This window comes from Vigna unguiculata, chromosome 2 (assembly GCF_004118075.2).
Source record: "Vigna unguiculata cultivar IT97K-499-35 chromosome 2, ASM411807v1, whole genome shotgun sequence".
NCBI lineage: Eukaryota > Viridiplantae > Streptophyta > Magnoliopsida > Fabales > Fabaceae > Vigna > Vigna unguiculata.
Window position 1 is genome coordinate 21,100,405 of NC_040280.1, and position 21,406 is coordinate 21,121,810.

The 21,406-nt window shown below is 30.8% G+C and overlaps 2 protein-coding genes across 5 annotated transcripts; one reads left to right on the forward strand and one right to left on the reverse strand.

Moving 5' to 3' along the window:
• Window positions 1-8,895: 8,895 nt before the first annotated feature.
• Window positions 8,896-14,944, forward strand: LOC114173888 (transcription factor MYB88). 4 transcript variants are annotated; one of them, XM_028058549.1, is made up of 13 exons: window positions 8,896-9,094; window positions 9,777-10,009; window positions 10,114-10,160; window positions 10,271-10,327; window positions 10,454-10,526; window positions 10,847-10,902; window positions 10,999-11,178; window positions 11,255-11,433; window positions 12,048-12,190; window positions 12,903-13,039; window positions 13,135-13,334; window positions 13,600-13,751; window positions 14,197-14,944. In XM_028058549.1, the coding sequence occupies exons 2-13, from the start codon at window positions 9,914-9,916 to the stop codon at window positions 14,299-14,301; spliced, it is 1,425 nt and encodes a 474-aa protein (XP_027914350.1). In that variant the 5' UTR covers window positions 8,896-9,094; window positions 9,777-9,913; the 3' UTR covers window positions 14,302-14,944. The 4 variants fall into 4 exon arrangements, with proteins under 4 accessions (XP_027914350.1, XP_027914349.1, XP_027914351.1 ...); XM_028058548.1 differs by lacking the exon at window positions 8,896-9,094 and adding an exon at window positions 9,116-9,662; XM_028058550.1 differs by lacking the exon at window positions 8,896-9,094 and adding an exon at window positions 9,116-9,647.
• Window positions 14,945-16,180: 1,236 nt separating this feature from the next.
• On the reverse strand, window positions 16,181-19,622 carry LOC114174137 (UDP-galactose/UDP-glucose transporter 3). Its single transcript, XM_028058905.1, has 7 exons — window positions 19,411-19,622; window positions 19,210-19,307; window positions 18,845-18,975; window positions 18,510-18,540; window positions 17,831-17,934; window positions 17,609-17,730; window positions 16,181-16,937 (listed from the first exon to the last, which is right to left on the reverse strand). The coding sequence occupies exons 1-7, from the start codon at window positions 19,512-19,514 to the stop codon at window positions 16,529-16,531; spliced, it is 999 nt and encodes a 332-aa protein (XP_027914706.1). The 5' UTR covers window positions 19,515-19,622; the 3' UTR covers window positions 16,181-16,528.
• Between the last annotated feature and the right edge of the window lie 1,784 nt (window positions 19,623-21,406).

Below are 21,406 nucleotides of genomic sequence, written 5' to 3' on the forward strand. Positions count from 1 at the left end.
ATGTCTCATCACCTATCCCTTTACTGTTCGTGGTAAAAACCAGAACTGCTACGACCCTATTTATGTCTACTGCATAATAACCAACCATTTGGCCGGTGATTCAACCTTTTCAAATTATTATATTCTAAACCAGGGCCAATTATTTCTTTATATACACGCATCAAATATTGGTGCGTAATGTATAATATTAATAAAATTCAAATGCAATGCAAAGCAATGGGTCCGGTTACCCCTTGCGTGCGATTTGTCAAAGATTAAATCAATATCAACGCGTTTTAGCATTAACTTTATCATTTATTCATAACCCATTAGCACAAAGATTAACAATTAACAAATAGAATACATAATAAAAGATGAGGCTACATAGGGTTGATACGGTCAAGCCTGGACAAGGAGATAGGAGCAAGGACTAAGTGCCCATCTTCAATCAATAGCCGAAAAATGACAAATTTGTGGCTTGATGGATGGAAAGAGAGAGCCTTTTCCTCCTTTTTGAAAACTTCACAAACTAGGTTCATACTTCATACACTCGTACATATATATATATATATATATATATATATATATATATATATATATATATATATATATATATATATATATATATATATATATATATATATATATATATATATATATATATCATACTCGAGGGTGTGCTCAATTTGAAAAAAATTGAAACCTATTTGCTCTTTTCTGTTTGAACATTGGGTCATGTATGGTATAAGAAAAACAATTTTTCTTTTTTTCCATAGGGTTCCACCCAGTGACTGTATAAAATATCACCGACTATACCCTTATAACTACCCCTCTTTTGCACCCAATAATTTTGATTTACTTTTTCATTTCCCTTTTTCACTCCAACTTCAGCTTCAGATTCCCTCTACTAAAAGCATATGTTTCTAAATGTTATCCACATTTTCTACTTCAGCTCCCTTTGTCTATCATTATCTTTACTCTTTTTCATCCTCTCTCTTTCTTGCACACAGATTCTTGATTTTGGTTTATGAATTTTGAATCATTGGTCAATTTTTTAGAATGTATATAACTTTAGTCTCTTTTCTAGTTCTTTGACAGTAACAAATGTCATAAAGTATTTAGTAAACTAAAATTAGGAAATTCTGTTTTGTTATTTTTTAAAATTATATAAAACAACTTTTTCCGATTATTTTTCTCTATATTTTCACAAAATCATTCATATAGAAAAATAAAAATTTAACTTTTCTAAATTAAAATATAAGTTCTGCTACAGTAAAAATGTCCTATTATTCTAATTAAATGAAAACATTTCCATGACACGATTTGATTGCAAGAAATTATATAAAATTTTGATAAATATTTTTTACCAAGCAAACATATTTAGTTATTTTCGGAGATCATAGTTTCTAGATTCATTATTTCAATCATTGTAATTTTCAAGTATGAAGAAATTTCTCTCGTATTAAATTTCTTCCAAATATTAAGTTTGAACATGACAATGAAACTAACTTTACATATATTGATGAATTTAAAAGAAAATATAAAGATGAAGTTTGATAAAAAAATGAGAATTAAAAAATACATCTTGTCATTTATTTATTTTGAAAAAAAAAAAATCTTTGGTGGGTCCAATGTGTATGAGTAAAAAGACATGGGTTTTGGCAATGAATGAGAGTGTGAAGACAGGGGACAATGAGGTGGCCATTTTGTAGTTTTATGCCATTCTCAGGGCTCCATCACTTCCACATTCAAAACCCTAAATAATCTCTCTCTTTCTCTCTCTCTTTTTCATCTCTCCACGTGGCACACCCACGTCTTGTCCACGTAGGAAATGGTGGATCTTGGTAGGTAAAACCGTTTCTTTATGAAACCAACATGGAAAGTTAATTAAGATCGAAGGTTAGTCCCATAAAAAAAAAGGTTAATCCTATTATTTTCTTAACAAGTTTTCCCTTTATAATAAATAAGCTCATTAGGGTTTAGTGGGTTGCCTTTCTTTTTTCTACCAAAAATGTTTCAATTTTGATTAATGTAAGTCTAAATCTATCCTAAATTCCAGCGTTGTTAGGTTTAGGTCACTTCGCTGTGGGCTCATGCCAATACATCTCTTTCCGTCATGCTGTTTTATTATTTTTCAATTTAAAGCAAATAGCTTTCTTTCATGTTTATGGATAATTTAATTGACTTTAAGCTTTAATTGCGTCATTTATTGCATGGTTCTAATTATTGGATGTGATAACATAAAAATACACTTCCAACAAAAGATAACGTTAAGGAAATGTTTTAAAGTTTTAAGGTGTATTATGTTTGGAAGACATGCTATTGTTGGTCACTTCTAACAAAATGGAAGTGCTTAATTAGACCAAAAGTTGGACATTTTATTATAAATGTAACGGTCGAATTTGAATTTCCATTCTTGCATTGGATCTTTTTTGACGCAAGACCTGGAATTAGAAAAACAGTGAATTTCTAACTTGAGGAACGTAGATTGTAGACTTTATACACATTTGTTTGTGTTGAAAGCAAATTCATTTGAAAAATATGGCAATGGAGAGCATTTACAAGATAGTTTCTAAGGTAGGAGAAAATGTTAACCTTCCTTTACGAGAAGGAAGCGACAAAGAAACCTTGAAACGTTTGATGGGGAAATGTTTGATTGAACAAAACTTCTTGGAGAAATTTTTACCTAAAGTTTGGCATGAATATGACTTTTTCCTACGTTATATCTTATTGATTGATACTAAGGATAATTTTGGATAATTTTTCTTACTTTTATAAAGAAAGAAAATAAAATAAGTTCAAATTTTCAGACAAATTAAAATTCATTCATGCACATTAAATTATGAAAATAAAATAAAATAATACTTTTAAAAAACTGCATAAACTTATTTTAATTTATAAAAATTAACTTCTTCTTCTTTTTTACGTTTTGAGTTTATATATAATTATTGTTGAAAATTTAATCAAACTATTTTTCACCATCAAATTGGCATTAACGGATAGACGGTTGATTCACATGCACAAAATGTCCCACTTTGATTAAAGGTGGACTAACTCCAAAAGTAAAATGTTTGGGTTACAAATGTTGAATACATTAAAAAAATATAACGAAAGTGAAAAAGAATTCAGATATAAAAACGTTATTTAAAATACTTATCTTATTTTAAAGTTACAATACACAACTAAAATTTAGGATTAGAGTTGGTCTTTGCTATATAAGAAATAAGGTTAGAGTTGGTTTAAAAATAATAAAAAAAAATTCTTCTAATTATAAAATAGTTCTATTCATTTTTTTAATTAAGTCTAACCCCATTTTTAAACTAATTTTAACCTTATTTTTTACGTGTTAAAGTAAAACATAAATTGAATAATTATATTCTGATAATATAATTAGAGTCAATTTAAAAACGGTGAAAGAAATATATAATAAACATGTGAATTTTAATAAAAGTATATTATATATATAAAAGATTATATTTGGTTTTAATTTGAAGAAAAACTAAATTGAACAAAATTAAGAAAAATTGAAATTGAATTAAATATTAGATTTTGACATGTGATACTAACAGTGACTTGACATGTGATATTGACACTGCTATGTGGTACGATATTGACTTAACATGTGAATAATATTTTTTTAAAATTAAGAACAAATTAAAAAAAATATTAAAAGAAAATAAATAAAAACAAAAAGATCACGGACTAATACGTGACATGCACTATTCACATTCTACTAACAATTTAAATATTATTACAAAAAAAAAGGATCAAATTGACCAAAATTGACAAAAATTGAGACTTTATTAAACACGAAAAAAAAAAGAGAGGACCACATTGAACAAACTCGACGAAACTAAAGTAATATTTAAGCCTTAGTTTAATTGTTGATTTTTAAAATTTTTAGGACTGAAAATTATAATAAATTTATATAATATATTGTATAAAACTTATATGAAAAAAATGTAGTTTAGATCGATTGTATTATGAATTTGATTTGAGGTTTAGTAGGAGAAAGACCAGATTAGATAGATCTATCACTGGGTCTTCCCCAGCTGACTACAAGATGAAGTGTGAGGGAGATGACATATGTTAACGTAGATCCTTATTCTGGTAAAGCGTCAAACCCGAATATTGATAAGTTCATAAGCTATTTAGGACTCATAACTTGACACCATGTTTCTATTATCATTTCATCTTGGGATGAGGTTGAAGTGATAGAGAAGAATCTCATATGACAAGATATTTAAGTAATTTAAAATCCCTTCAATACCACATAAATTAAGTTTTGTATTAACTTATTAATTAATAATTTTTTTAATGTTTCATCTTGTTATTTGTACAAAGAGAAGTGGAGATTCTAAGAGTGGCATCACGAGGAGAAGGACTTTATCTGTCATTGTGGACAGATATAAGACCTCAAGGTTTGCTTGACACGTAATATGCTTAGAAAGTTTATAGATGAGACTTTATGGCTAAAAGTAGTAGATGAGCAAGGAGGACTATATGTAGTTTCATGTTAATCAATGAGACTCTAATTTGCAAGTTAGTTGATATATAGTTTTCGTAATTACATGCTTGCACACACACGCACACACTTACACAAACCTTTTCCTATTTTCATTATTGTAGAAAAAAAATAGTCAAGGAAAAACTTCCATTGTTAATCTAATAAGTCCTTCTTATAGTCATTTTTTATGAACATACAGGAAAAAAGTTATCTATTATGTGTCTTTTTATAACTAGTTTTTAATTCTTGAATATCATAAATTTTCATTTCAGTAATTACATCTCCCGATATTTAATTAAATTTTGATAAATTACTTTTAAACTTAGTTTTTTGAAAGAAAAATAGTTATATTGATGAAGAATAAAAAAATATATTCATCTTTTTTAAGTGATAAAAAGGAAGCTATCTGTAAAGATGAAAACAACGCATCTTCAACTTCTTCACCTATTTTGAAGTATGATACTAATGATCTAATTGTTCAATTAAAGGAGTCCTTTCTTAAGATTCAAAGAATTATAGATGAGAAGTTTCATATTAATTATTTCAAACGCGACCTCCTCGGAAAATGTCCTTAAATATGAGTCAAATAAATTAAATTATAAGAACTTATTTAAAATAGGGTTCATATCAAATACAACTTCAAAACTATCATTTTTTTTAATGAAAAACATCCAAAAATATTTCAATCTTATTAGTTTAAATTGCTTCCTTCTTGGCCAGAGTATTCCCCAATTAGTGATTGAATTTATTATTTGTTATGTTATCTATTTAATTCAAAGCGAGTTGGTCATCTAGGATCATATGTGTTTACTAGACAAGGTTTTAGATCATGGAAAAGATTAATGTAGGAAAAAATTGTGCATTTTTCAGTCACATTGGAGATAATCCTTACTCAACTTGTGAAGACTTGTTAAATCGGTCTATACACATTAATAACATTATAAATGTTCAAAGTTTAGAATAAGTTTTCGAGAATTGTTTACTGCTCAAAACTTCTACATACAATTCATTGGCTAACATTTCAAGTTTATGCATTTAGAGGCCATAAGGAAACACTAGAGTCAAGTAATAGAGGTAACTTTCTTGAGATGATTAAACTTCTTGCATCATATAATGATAAGGTGGCACAAGTTGTGTTAGAAAATATTCAATATAACAATGCAAAATACACTTCTCATCTTATTCAAGACGAAATGTTGCATAATTTTTCTATAAAAGTAAGAAGTCATATTCAAAAAGAAATTGGATATTCTAAATTTTACATAATTGTTGATGAAGGAGCTCATGATGAATCTAGAAAATAGTAAATAGTGATTGTTTTTAGATTTGTAAACAAGGTTGGTAATATAAAAAAAAATGACATTTTGATATTATGCATGTTAATGATATGATAATTGCCACTCCCAAAGGAATTAAGTTTCATTCTCTCTAGGCATAATCTTAATGTTTTCAATATCTACAATCAATGGTATGATGGTGCTAGTAATATGATAGGAGAATAGAATAGATTCTAAGTATTATTTTTTAATGAGAATTCTTATGTTGGATTTAATATTTTGTCTTTGTTTGAGTTTATGTTGGTTTTACACATGATAAAGAAATGATGGGAATCAACTTGTTTTGTCAAGCTTTACATAAACAATCCTAGGATATACTAAATGTTATGTAATTGGTTTGTTCAACTAAAATTTTGATTCAAGTCGAGAGAAGTTGGTTGACAAAATTTATTGAAAGGTATGATATTGTTTTGAACAACATGACATTGATATTCCTAATTCTACTCTAATTACACATCATGATCTTTCTCGACATCAAAAAGATAATGTAATTATAAAACATCATTTCAGATTGAATATATTTTTTGTTACAATGAATAAGCAACTAGAAGAATTAAATGACATGTTTAGTAAACAAACAATGAAACTTTATCTGAACAATGCTTTAATTCCTAAGTATACTTATAAATAAAGTTTTTAACATTGAGAATATATGCATTCTTCTGAATAAATTTTATTTTTTAGATTTTAATGAACAAGAAAAAATTAATTTAAAATTTCAACTTCAATATTTTATTGAATTGAAATTTTAAATTAATATTCATTAAAATCTAAATAATGAAAATTTATTTACAAAAATACATATATCCTCAATGTTAACAACTTTACATGTATCCTTAAAAACTAAAAAATTAGTTGAAGCCAATTTTAAACACTCTTTCTTTTATTTTTTAAAAATCACTTTCTACCCTTTTTTTTCCCTACATTTCTTTGTTTCACTTCCTCACATTCACTCTTGAAAATTAAGAAAAATTACACCCACCTTCCCTCCTGACTAAGATTCTATCTATTTCTAAAATATAGATATTTATTTTTGGTAAGTTTTAAATAATTGACATTAATTTCTTCTATGGTTTGCGGTAAAATGACATCTAGTAAAATGACATCGATCTTCTTTCTTATTTAAACTATACAAATTTAAATTATTAAGTTTTGTTTATAAAAAATATTTCATTTTTATTTGTTAAATATTTACTTTTTTATTAAAATTTTTGTTAGTGTGACATTTAAAATAAAATAACAAAAAATATTATCATTTTTTAAAAATATAAAAAAGTTGAGTGACGTATGTCAACAGTATAAGGAGAAAATTTTCTATTTAAAAACTTAAATATTTAATATATATATATATAATATAATATAATATAATATAATATAATATAATATAATATAATATAATACAACATAATATAATATAATATAATATAATATAACATAACATGGCGTAGAATGAGATAAAAAATATAACGTAACATAACTGTGTTTTCTATTTCTTTACAATTTTAAATATATTAAATGGTTTTTAAATTATATTATTATTATTTTTCTAAAATTTAAAGGTTCTTGTCAATAATAAAGATAGAAAAAAAGTTGCGGAAAACAATTTTAACAAGAAATTATATAAGTTTTATATAAATTTTTTTCTTTTTTCATTCAACAATTAAATTATATTTTATATCATTATCGTTGTTGATTTTAAACAATTTCCAAATTAAATCAGGATATAAAAAATATCCAGATAATAAAATACTTCGTATATAATATATTTTGAAAGAGAAACATATTAAAAACTTTTAATCTAATTATAAATTTTGAAAAACAATTCAATAACTTTTTTTTGACTAAATGTAATTCTCAATGTTACTATTTCATTTCGTGTATAAAGTAATTGCTAATGAGAAAAAGTGACACATATTCGAAACTATTTCTCCTTCAACATCAGACATCAAAACCATGTTATGCTTAAACAACATAATGGATTTCGGAAATATCAATGTTTGCAATTTCTAGCTTGCAATTCCCAACAAGATGAACCAATTATTAAACGAATTAAGGCAATAGAAAGCAACTAAATTCACCTGATTTTATTATTAGTCCGACATCTTCATTAGATTTTCAAATCCTCGTTCGACAAGATAATTGTCAATCATTCAAAATGCAACTAAAAAAAAGAAAAAGAAAAAACCAGACACTAATATACCATTCCTCAATACATCATCTATGTATGCATTTAAAATTTCACGCACCAATTGGTGAGAGATACAGGTGAGAGCCTAACACCAACATTTTCAATCCTCTCAGAAAATTCAAAACCACATTGCTGCCAATAAACAAATCCTCACACTTGTTCTCACACACACATTTACACCAAAATGAGTGCAGCCAGCCAAAATTCGAATCCAAAATTTTCCATAGCCATGGAGGAAAAATGGAAACAAATTGAATGGTACTTCCAAGCGTGACAAGAGATGCAAAGATAAATGAAACACATGCAAGTCACGAACCATTTATTCTCATTACAAAACTGCTTAGCTAGCTCTACCTCACGTACCTTCTCATGTCTCCTTAAAAATCACAAAAATTCAAATAACAACCTCATCTATATCTGTCATCACATCATATTTGTCTATGTTTTATATATATATATATACACACACATATGACATCCAATACAATAGTTGCATCAGTATATGATGTTACATCACAATTGTTGTTCTCTCTGACTTTGGCAGTATCATCATTATATGTTGTGGTATGCATATTTTTTTATACATGAGAGATATATAATAGTTTACAAAAGTTTTTACATGTTATCACTAACAATCGTATCACTTATCTGTGTATATATACCTTTTGAAGTTTCTTTAATGGTGCAAAGTGAGTACACATTAGTCTACGCCGCCATGATATACTGCACACTGCACGTAGCTTATGGAATTCAGCGTTATTTTCAAACTTCCTTCATACCCGCGCACTAGCATAAGCATCTATTTCTTTTTTTATTAGTATAATAACCCTTTTATTTTATTTTGTATACTATTTTTTTTTTTAAGTGTGTGACCGTTTTGGAAAAGTTAGAGAGAGAAAGGGGGTGATGAAAGAAACCCAACAAACATCACTTCCTAGTACAACTGTGCATACCAATGACTACACTGCTCTAACTAAAAGTTTATTGCATTCAACCTCCACCGTCCTTCGTTTTCTCTTCTCAGTGTTTTGGGGGTATAACACAGACATGAGAATCTAAGACAAAGTAATATTCATAGACGAGGTATTTCTTTGTTGTCTACTTGAGCACTTTGAAAACATCACTTTTCTTTTTCTCATTTTGGGTAATCACAAACAAAGTTAGTAAATTTTTTTAGATCTAACCAAATACACTTTCTGGGCTATCTCTTTTTTATACACACCTGTAATTACATTACATCATCAAATCAAAATCAAAATACATTCACATCACATGTTGTTTCTCTCGGGTTTCGAAAAATACGATTTTGATGCCACCCTCTGTACCCTTTACAGAGGCTGATATGTATTCTTCATTACCCACCTTTTGTCTTTCTCCTTTCATGTGGGTTTGGCTCCCTAATCTGAGCGTTGGGTCGTGTTGTGCTTGGCAACAGGGGATAATAAGATAGAGTGAGAGTGAGATCAAAGGGTCTGAAAAGTTAGGATCCGAGGCCATTTATTTGGAGGGTAGTAAGCAACTAGTAGCCATTCATAGGCATTTCTCTTTCACTTGAAAAGCTTTTGGTTAAGGTGGCTTTTGAGAGGGGAATATATGCTTGTTACGGTTGCCGTTTTGAAACACAACAGTGTGTGAGGTGAGAGTGTAAAAGGTGAATGATAGAGAAGAGAGGAAGGGTTTCTTTCTTTCTTTCTTTCTTTCTTTCTTTTCCCTTTTTGTTTATTTGTTTTTAATTTTGTTATCCTTTTTGAATAAAAATTTACAGAAAAGAGGGAGCGTTATAAAGGGGGAGCGTTGGCTTTAGCATGCAACTTGGGTTCGGTAAAAAGAGGGAGCGTCCAAGGAAGAGAGCCACACCAATAGAATAAACATAAACATAAACATAAACACGGAGACAAGATCATGCAGGAAGATATGAAGAAGCAGCAGAAGCAGAAACAGCTGGTCAATGAAGAATCTAAGAAGAAGGAGCGTCACATTGTGACGTGGACTCAAGAGGTCCTTCTTCTCTCACTATAAAATTATTTTCCTCCTGTTTTTCGATTATATATTCTTTTCACCTATTCATTTCTGAAGTTCTTCTTCTGTTATGTGAGTTGCAGGAGGATGATATACTCAGGGAGCAGATTGGCATCCATGGAACTGAAAAGTATTCAAACTTTAATCCACTATAGCCCTTTGGTTATTCTTCTCTTGATAATGCTTTTTTTACATGGATATGTGACACTAAGGGGTTTTAATTGCTATGACCATATGCAGTTGGGCAATCATTGCTTCTAAATTCAAGGATAAAACTACAAGACAGTGCAGAAGAAGGTAAAGTCTTTTAGTTTTGATGATGATTCATTCAAGATATTTTATTTGGTCCTCTTCTTTAATCCTTTATTCCTCTGCTCAATTTTGATCCTCAATCTGATGCTTAAGTAAATGATGGTTTGCCAGATGGTACACTTATTTGAATTCTGACTTCAAGAAAGGAGGATGGTCACCAGAGGAAGACATACTTTTATGTGAGGTAAATGGGTGCTTCCTGTGTTCCATGGCCTCTCATTTGAGTTTAACAAGTTTGTTTTATAATAGTGATCTTACAAAGTACTTTGAAATTTTGGACTTCATCTTTTACTGTTTATTTTTCTGTCTTTCCATTCTGTATGATGGACTTGAATCCATTGATATACTTAAGGATTTCAGGATTGCAAGTGCTGTTACCATGGCAATTGACTTCAATCCAAGTTTTTGTGCTTGTATAGTTCTGTAGATGACATCAACTGTGTTACACTGTAATTTATGACCACATGTAATCTGTGAGCTAATTTCTTAATAAAATCTCTGCAGGCTCAAAAAATATTTGGTAACAGGTGGACAGAAATAGCAAAGGTGGTTTCAGGCAGGTAATCAGAATTGCATGCATTCTTCTCTTTATGGAAATACAGAATCAATTTTTGTTGCAACAGTGTCTTATTGCTATGCTTCAATGCTGAGTGCAGAACGGATAATGCTGTGAAAAACCGTTTCTCCACACTGTGCAAAAAGAGAGCAAAATATGAAGCCTTGGCAAAAGAGAACAGCACTTCATACATCAATTCAAATAACAAAAGGACTTTTCTCCAGCACAGGTGTGATACAGATGTAGCATCAGAATCTGCAGTAGCTATTAAGAAGATGAGGTATGGTGAACTAGGAGATCAAATTATACAAATTCTATTAAGGAGAATATTAACATTGCATTCTGCTGCAATATAGGAGGTCACATATCCCTGATGCTCAAGAAAAGATCAACTTTGGAGACAGATCACATAAACAAAATGGGATTCCAGTAAATCAGCAGTCAAGAGCACCATTTGCAGTTTTAGCTCAAAACTCTCGCAATGTCAACTTGCCAGACCAGGATCATGTCTGCAATTTGAAGTTTAGTGATTATGGTAATGCCTTTTAATTTTAGGGGGGGAGGGGAATTGTGTAGAACTTCATTCTTGTAGTTGTGAAATTCAAAATAAGAGAACAGGACAAGATTAAGGATGTGTTTGGTTTGCAGAAGTGTTTTCTGCTTTTATTATTAATTAGAACAGTGTCACTTTGTTTTCACCTCATTTCCTATGTTGTCACTATCTTATTCAAATATTTGAAAACCGACAAGTGGTGAAAACTGGCATTTTTGTAATTATCAATGAAAGTTGAAAATGAAAACATAAAACATTTTCATAAAGCAAATGTATTGTGTGGTTTGATTTCTATTTTCATTTACAGTTTCAATTCATACCTCTCTGCTTGTAATATAGAAAAAAATATCACATTGTTTGTATTTGTTTCTTATTTTCAAGTTTTTGTGAAGGAAATGGTGAAACTGAAACCAACATAAGGAAAAGAGGAAACTAAGTGAAAACAAGGTGACATTTTTAAATTCTAAGTGAAAACATAATAAACTGAATATGAAGATAGTAAATAACCAAACACTTATAAATAATATATGAAACCTGAAATAACACTCTCTATTGTGTAAATCTGACGTGACTCTTGTTTTCTCATGATTTTGCAGCCCAAAACAAGATTCAAGGAACATTCCTTAAAAAGGATGACCCAAAGATAAATGCGTTGATGCAACAAGCAGAGTTATTAAGCTCACTAGCTCTAAAAGTTGATGCAGAAAACGTGGATCAAAGTCTTGAAAATGCATGGAAGGTAAGACTTGGAGGTTTCAGAACTTCTGTTTTTGAACATTTTATGGACTTCTTTAAAAATAAACTCCAGTTGATGTCTTCAAAAGCAAAGACTAAATTACAGATTATAAGAAGTTTAACATCAACAGAATTGAATCAAGTTTTACATTGTCAAGCCTATCAACGTGAAAATCATAGAAGTTATTTAACATATTTGATGCTGGCTTTGAAAATCCTAAAGCAGATTCTTAGTTCAGCTGGATAGTATTATATTAATTTATTTTTTGAGATTATGTTGATTCTGCTAATGCTTGTATGTATTTCTGTACTAGCTGATTTTACAATGCTTCCTTCTTCAGCACCCAGCTCATTTATTATTATTTGCTGACAGAGAATTAATCAAGCATTATATGATATGTATAATTGCTAGATTAATGCAAAATTTCTGCCCTTGTTTGAAACAAAATGCCAAAGCTTCTAGATTGAGGCCCAGCAATGATTTGTGCATCTCTGCCATGTCCCTTTACATAATAGCTACTTTTAAGTGTGGATAATGCACATACCCAAATTACTTGTACTTTTAAGTAATGGAAGCTCTAAATCGTAAAAGTTAGTGGTGACATTAAAGTCTTTGATTCATAGATTGCTAGCATATAATCAAATATAAAAGAAAAAAAACTCAACTTGATTGTGATAAACCCATCACCAGCTGAGATAGCAAGTATTTATGGCAGGTTCTTCAAGAGTTTCTTAACAGAACCAAAGAATCAGACATCCCGAGATACAAGATTCCAGATTTACAACTTGTAGATCTTAAAGATTTGTTGGAGGACTTGAAAAACAGCAGTGAGGAAATCCAGCCATGCTGGAGGTACTTTATCATCATTGAAAATATGACTTCAAGAGAACTTTGCAATATTTGATGGGAACTTTGGCAATATCTAATAGCTTCTGAATCTATTATAGGCAAATGGAACTATATGAAGACTCTCCAGGCAGTTCTGAATACAGTACAGGATCAACTCTGCTGCCTCATTCAGCTGGTGAGAATTTGGAACACTCGTTGCATCAGGATATTGGAACCGAACTAAATATACAAATGGGAGATCCAGAAGAACTTAGGGGATGTCACCAAGGGGTTCTTTCTAGTGCAACATTAGATCAAGGTAAGATAATAAAGTCCCATGATAACAGACAAAAAAAGGAAAGGTAATTTTTGGTAAAACATTTCCATTTTAGGAACAACTAACCACTACGTTGATTAAGGTGCAGCCACTTATTTTCCTAATTTAAATTGTAAGCTATTCCTAAACGGGAAATATTTTAACCAAGAAGTTAACTTTTATTATGATTTCCTCATAAAGAGTTGTTTTTCTATGCTAACATTTTATTGAATCAGAATTACTAATTAGATATATTATCTTTCTATAGCAGATTTATTCCCGTCTTGTGAGGAACAGATAAACAATGATGGCATTGTTTCTGCCTTGTCATGTTCGGAGGAGTTCAGTTCACCTCTTCAAGTTACACCACTGTTTAGATCCTTAGCTGCTGGAATTCCTAGCCCGCAATTTTCAGAAAGTGTAAGTTACCCAAATAATTAGGGTCAATCAAAAAATTATGACTAATAGTGACAAAACAGTCTGATTAATAAGCATTTATATCTGTAATAATGACAAATATGGGACATGTTAAACCAATGTAACATACTTTTAATAATGAAAAATAGGGGACATACTTAACCAATGTGACATACAAGAAATAATTGTGACAGGATTTAGAGTGTAAGCTTTGAGTTGTTATCACCACTTTAGTTTATCATCTGATATGTATGTAGAATTCAAAACAGGCATCTACTATTCTTGCTTCAACAACCATACATTATCTAAGTTACTGCTTTGGCTGTTCTTGCTGCACTATAGAGTTGTGAAGTGATAGTTAAAATTGTTTATGCAAAATCACTTTTTTAATGTTTGCATAGCAGTAACCATGTTGTTTCCTTGACATTATGTTTTACCCTTTTTTCAGGAAAGGAACTTCCTTATGAAAACGCTTGGAATGGAATCTCCATCGCTCAACCCAGGTGTTAAACCGTCACAACCACCTCTCTGCAAAAGAGTGCTCCTAATCTGAATCTCTAACTCTGAAATACAAAACATTTTGAAGTCCCTTTCCTTTTCTGAACCCTTTCTCCCTACCCATGGCAATCGGGCCTGTTAGTTCTTCTCTGCCTGGTTTGAGAAAGATTGCAATTTTGTTCTGCCTAAAATTTTGAAAGCCATACACTCCTCCAGAATGTTATGGAACATTCTGAGGATCATCAACACATCTAACAGTGTCCTTTTCTTCCCCCCCTTCTCGAAGGGTAACCACCTTACCTTTCTTGATACCTGCACCGAAAAAATAGTGTGCTTACTTCTTAGTGTGTCATTCTTTGGTTTGTTTTGATATCATTCTGGGTTTGTTTTTTCTCCAATCCAGCTTTTGATCTTGGTTTGCCCTTTTGTACAGAGTTTGCTGTGTGATACTAGTAATCCTGAGTGTATGTATACTCCGGCAATTCGCCATCCTACTACATATAATGAACAGAGACATAGATAGAAGAGAAAGAAGAAAAAAAGAGAGCAAAAGATTAACCAGTGGCAAATTGGATTCCTCTTTTGTTGTTTTGGGTGTGCATAGATCATAGAATAAACATTTTTTATTCCTTTTCGGTTCTGATGTACTGAATCATAATTATAATTGGAGTGGAAATGCATTTTGGCTTGAGTGTGCAGATACTGTTTCTGTTATGTGTATCTAACCCGGATTTAACACAACCATTTGTAGACAAAAGAAAAGTAACAGGTATATGAACGACCAAGTCTCAGAACATTATGAAAGTAAAGTTTCACATTGACTTCCCCACCCCCATTTTCAACAAGAGAAATGAAAAGGAAAACAATGCCAAATAACCTCTCAGAACTGTGGTTAGAAAAATGGCAACCAACTCATTACGAGTTTGACCCTCACTACTGCAAAACACAGAGCTTTCGGCAATAGGAGCTCCATTTCGTTTCAAAAAGTAGTAACTTCATAAAAATAAAGAATGCTAAAGTTATGTACTTACAAACACTGCACAGCATACCTGGGACCCTGGACTGACGGAGAGGCATGTAAACACTTGTCTTATTACTCTTTTCTTTCAGCTCACATGGTTGTTTTGCCATGGAGTGAGGACTGTGGTTTGGGGAAGAACAATTCTGGGGGAAACTAATTCTTATTTAGAATCATTAGTTCATTGTGATGGAGGAAGAAGACCTTCAAAGTAATAATAATAATGACAATGATTAAGGATTGGTAAAAAGAGGGAGGGAACTCCTTACAAAATAAAGCACATACTGTTTATCTTTCTTGAGGGAAGGCACTCTTTGACTCATTTGACCTACCAATGTCCACTCACTTACGAGTTCATCTTGCCTAAACATATTAACTGGTCAAAGTGTCAACTGATTTTTGTAAGAAAAAAAAAAAGATATTATAATGAATAATGCTGTTTATGCATACATTTTTTTTTTGTGGCATTACAGAATGAAATGTTTATTGTATCCAAAGTAGTAGCGTTGTTCTATTCTGATATGAAAATTAGTATATAATGGACATGTACCCCACCTGTTCTAAAGTGAGTTTGCCTGTGGAGATCCAACCACTCTCACTCACAATTTTCTACCTTTTTGCATCGTTAGTGCTACATTGAATTTTCATAAAGGGAAATTGAGCATGAGATATCAAAGAAGTTCAAACCACTCAAATAACAATAACTAACATTTACTCCTACCACAAACACTATCTGCCGGTTCAATAAAATGTCAAATATTTTAATTTGTTCATTTCGCGTTTCCATACAATATTTCGCACTCAAGTTTGTCAGCCATAAGTGTTTGCAGTTTGATTACAAGCTTTATTTAAAACATTAAGGCAAACGAATTTGAACAGAAGAATGCTAGAAGCAAAAATAAACCAGCACAAACAATTTAGTAAAGCTAATTTTGGGGCTCATACGATACTGTGATAATCTCTAAACAAACAAGGTGATGTGATCTTCTGATAATCATGTTTACACAGAGTATAACTTTATCTTAGAATTATGCTCTAAAACTAAATCCAGCTCTTCAGTAAAATACAAGCAGCTAAAAATATGCAAAAGGAATGAGAAAATGGGGTCTAAACTTTGAACTTTTCTCAGAAAGTATCTATCAATTAAAATTACAATTTTTTCTTTTGCTTAAACCTAAATTCGGTTCACTGAACCTTCAAGATTTTAGTAAGGGGAAAATTAACTAGGATAGTATTAACGTTGACTTCAAAAATGCTGAAGGCTTCACATGGCTTTTCTTTTCTTCTGCAATCTCTGCAACTTCTCCCACTTGAGATAGATCTGATAAGACAATCCTGAGAACACCATAAAAACACACCCCCATTGCTTTGTTGACAGGGGATTCCCACTCAATACAGAAGATATCACAATGCTAACAAATTTGCGGGTGGTAGTGATGGTAGTGTTTGCCAAAGAACCAAACCGGCTTATGGTCAAGAAGATGAAATTTTGGCCAACGGCACCGCAGCAACAATAGAGAAAAATATCCCACGCTGCCTCTGGATACTGTTTGCAGAATCGAACTGCCTCAAATCCACTGGCATGGGGCCATCCGAACATGTAAATGAAATTGTATATGGTTCCCCATAAATTCATGCCCAGCATAATACCCCAAGCACTTGTTTTCGGATACCTGGAAAGCCAAACCAATAGTTAAAAATAATATAGTTAACATTAATGAATCTGTATGTAAGATGTTGTCAACTAAAAGAGTCATTTTCCACTAAGAAGGCCCAACAGTGTTGAGATTTCAGAAGTCAACTTTGAATGGAAGTTCAACAATTTGACATGTGAAAACAATAACGGGCAATGCAGTTTTACCAGCAAGCAAAATTACATGGGAGAGAGGAACATGAAAATTTGTATTTAGTTTTGTTTACTTGACTATTAAATTATTCACCAGAGATAATCCAATGGAGGACCACTATTTCAAACCCGTAGGCTAAATACATAAGTCTCACATTCTAAGTTTTGGTTCATATAATCAGGTATCATCAGCATTAACTCTAAAAGATGTGTTTAACTGAGATAATAAGTATAACCGCATTTCATAATTCATAGCTTGATTAAAAAAAGACAACACCTCAACCAATGAGAGAAAAAATTTTAAGAACTGCTACATTTAGAAAATTGTTCTCATTAAAAGAAAAAAAAGAATACAACGGGAGGGAGGAAGGAGGGTGTGTGAAAATAGTAAAGAGGAAATCAAGGAAGTGAATGCTAAATTTGGTAGTCAACAAGACATCAAACAGACTGAAATTGCAATATGCCAAAACAAAAAGAAAGAAACTTCTCTATTATTACCTTCCTTTTATAGAATCCTGAGTAGCATTGGTAAATCCATCAAAAGCAAGGTTCAGGAAACACAACCCATAGCCAAGGGGAGCATTTGGATGTGCCAGCTTGCTGATTGTCTTTGAGCTCGTCTGTAATTAGCATAAACAAATAATGCTAAGCTGGGTTCATAGACTAAAAAACTTTCCTTGATAAGAGGAGTGAGCTCTGTTATTCTGAAAAGTTCCTAACCTTTAGAAGAGCAAATGTCGATACCCCTCCAGCAACAAGGAATGTACAAATGTATTCTGGAAGAGAGTATCTTATCCCATATACTAGAGTACCCATCAGCATAACTGCATTAAGGTGAAGTGAATCTTTTGTTAGACATATAAATTTAATTTTTTTAAGAAATTCGAAAAAAAAGTTATTATAAGATTTTTCTATCATCATTTCTTCCAAATGTTTTATATGTCAGTCCCTGCCAGAAGCTCCTCTATTTAGCATTATGAGACGAAGGTAAAAAAAAGGAATTTAATTATGTGTGCAGATCCATAAGCAAATCGGAAAGAATGGGTGCATAATAAGTAAAAGTTTAAGATACAAATCACGACGGACTCTCAAGTCAAATGCACAAGTACAAGAGCTAAAAAGTCACAAAGAATACATAAACACAACAGTTTCCATGCTATTGGTAAAATGCTAAAATACTCACTTCCTTTGACCTATTGAACTTAATAACGTGAAATTCACATACAAACTATCTCTAGTCCCCGTAAACCAAAAGTATACAAAAACACAGACGCACAATATAGTGATATAATTCAATCATAAATTCAGGGAATATGCAGAAGAAATAAAAAAATCAGCTAAGTTCCCATTGCTTTTAATTAAAATGCAAGCTTTTGTCAATCAAGCACAATATACTGACCTGGAATCATTTTGGAAGACTTCGCCAGCACCTGCAAGTAGAAAAACCACCACCCATTAAAAAGGTCATACAGCCTCGTGCCGAAAACACTGAATGACTGAACAATAAATTCGCCACAAATGCACCATGAAGCATAAATATATTGCTTCAACCTAGATGCGTGGTAAGGATAGCTTGTGTATGTTACCATCCATTTTATTTTAATCTGTAAAATAGTTATTTCCTTGATTTTCAAGAAAGAAGAATGGATTTTCGTACATAATACCGAAATCGATTTACAAATTTTTATAACTTTCAAATAAAAGAGGGAAGAAAAGGTGATGAAGAAATCACACCTGAGCAGGGTAACTAATATACTTCAAAGCTTCAATTCCCATAGCGGGACCAATGGTGTTGGTAATTCCAGCGCTCCAATAACTCCACCAAGGAGCACCACCAGAATTTCCACTAGACCATATCTTTATCACTGAACACATAAAAAAGTGATTAAAATAAAATGTTAAACGGATCTGATTTAAATACACTCACAGTATACAAAAAATATATATGCTATAACTCAATCATAAATTGCCGTAAGATGACGGCTTTAAAAAGTAATACACACGGAATTTCCAACAAGTTTTAGAGCAACAACGCATAAAACATAAATTCAAATAAAATATCTTCACACACTTATCACTAATTCGAGATAGACTCTTACTTATAAACGACCAGACTAAACACACCACACTCTGCGCCAAGTTCAGAAACGCAAGTTGCTCGAACCTTTCACCGTTCGGACCGAATCGCTTGGTCGACCTGAAACAAAATCCAAAAACAATTAAAAAAAAAACATAGCAACGAAAGGCATTTCGAGACTCACGACGGTTACGAGAATTTCGGAACGAATTGGGATTCTTACACGTTTTCCTGCAGAACGCCTTGGTAGATGTAGGCCGACCAGATTCCGGCGACGCAGAAGGCGAGGAGCAGGATGCGGCGGAGCCCTCCGCCGTGGGCCTCCATGAGATCCGCACGGTTCGGTTCTTTTACTATTATTGAGTATTGAATGAAGGAATCGCCGTTGGGAGGAGCAACCGTGGGTGAAGAATGGATCAAATAATGAAATAATAATAATAGGAATGGGGACAGTGAAAGAAGGAGCTTAGAAGTGTGAAGTGTGCGCCAAGCTATGCTACGTGGATTCGCCACGTGGCTGAATATTATTGGATTCTGACATGTCATCACGCTCCCATTGGACGCGCCAACGCGTGCCGCGTTTTCACTTTTTTAGCGGTAATGTCGGTCCATCCTATCTGGTCTTTTCGTCAGTTTCTTTTTATGAATATTCTGCAATTTCTGTTATACATTTTTTCTGTTTACAGGTTCTATAAACTAATATTCCCTCCATTTTTGTTTGTAATCTCTTCAATTGTTATTCTATAACAGTAGTAGAAAATAATAAATTAGTCTTCTGGAGAAGTGTATACTTTTGTTTTCAAAATTATAAGACATAAACCTTTCCGTTATTTATTTAAGATATTTATTGTTTATTATTTTAGTAAAAACATCTCGATTAAATAAAGATGGTTTTTAATATATAATTAATATATCATTCAACTGTAAATCAGTTGTATAAAAAATCACTTCAATTTTCTTTTAAATCTAATAATTATGAGTAGAGGGAGAAATAATTTATAAATTAATAATAACCACCATTTTTTCCGGATGAATATTTATTTTTTATATTACTATTATTATTGCAATTGCAATAATGATAAATGACATTTTTAAATACATAGGAACAAAATTATTATAAATGAATATTTTTATCAAGAAAAAAATGTAGGGCTAATTATTAACTTAAATTTAAAATTAAAATAATACATATACATGAGAATTTAAAAATAAAATAAAATTGTCATGAAATTAAGATATGGTATATTGACCGGTGAGAATGCCAATGACTCCTAAAGACACGTTAATGACTCCTATAAAGAATTCTTACGATAAAAAATAGTTCTTTAAAATGTTTTTCTCTTTACGATTGGGATTCAAATATTATAACATATGAATCAATTTTAAACTGTTATTTAAAGATTGTAAGATGTTTTGTAAAATAATTGCATCATGTTAAATAGTTTAGGATTATTTTCATATCACTGCAATAAAATGTTCTATTAATATTTAATTTTAGTGATTAAAAATTGTTAGTCACTATAATAATTAATTTAGATATTAACTATTTAGATTTTAGTTATTAAAATGATTTAGTTATTAATTACATTTTTAGTTTTTAAATTTTCGGTTTCTTGGATCCGTGTTAATACTCTAAAATTTTGACTGTTAAAAAATGATTTTTTGTTCATACCAGTATTTCCATAACATACAACAAAGATTGCTTATCCATTTGGAAGTTAATTATATTTTCAAGAAGGTTCTACATTGTCACGGTACTTATGAGAACGTTTTATTTTGGTTAAATTTAATAAAAATATAAGTCAAAAGGCATATCAACTTTATCTATTTATCTTTCTATTATCTACTCTTTTAACTTTCACTTTCGTTACATTTTCTATTATTTCAACTTTTGTTTCATAAAATAGTAAAATAGGAAATTATAAAATAAGAAACCTTAATACATGTACAGAAATTATATTTCACATATTATTTATAAGTTACTGTGTCACAATAGAAAATGAGGTATTTTTTACATCAATAATAATATGTATAAAAGTTACAATGTTATACTTTATAAAATATAACATTTTATGTTAAAAGATATATTATGTCAATTATAGTTCTAACCAATATAGGATATTGGTTATAATTTCATATTATGTAATATATATCCTTTTACATGAATTATAGTCCCAAACAATATAATATGTACTTTTTTTTCATGGATTATAGTTCTA

Coding starts and splice junctions, on each gene's coding strand:
- LOC114173888 (XM_028058549.1), top strand. CDS start 9,914: ATGCAGGAAGATATGAAGAAGCAGCAGAAGCAGAAACAGCTGGTCAAT. Junction 10,010..10,113: donor TTGTGACGTGGACTCAAGAG/GTCCTTCTTCTC, acceptor TGTGAGTTGCAG/GAGGATGATATACTCAGGGA. Junction 11,434..12,047: donor TTTGAAGTTTAGTGATTATG/GTAATGCCTTTT, acceptor ATGATTTTGCAG/CCCAAAACAAGATTCAAGGA.
- LOC114174137 (XM_028058905.1), bottom strand. CDS start 19,514: ATGGAGGCCCACGGCGGAGGGCTCCGCCGCATCCTGCTCCTCGCCTTC. Junction 19,308..19,410: donor GGCGTTCTGCAGGAAAACGT/GTAAGAATCCCA, acceptor ATTTTGTTTCAG/GTCGACCAAGCGATTCGGTC. Junction 16,938..17,608: donor CAGGATTCTATAAAAGGAAG/GTAATAATAGAG, acceptor TTGGCTTTCCAG/GTATCCGAAAACAAGTGCTT.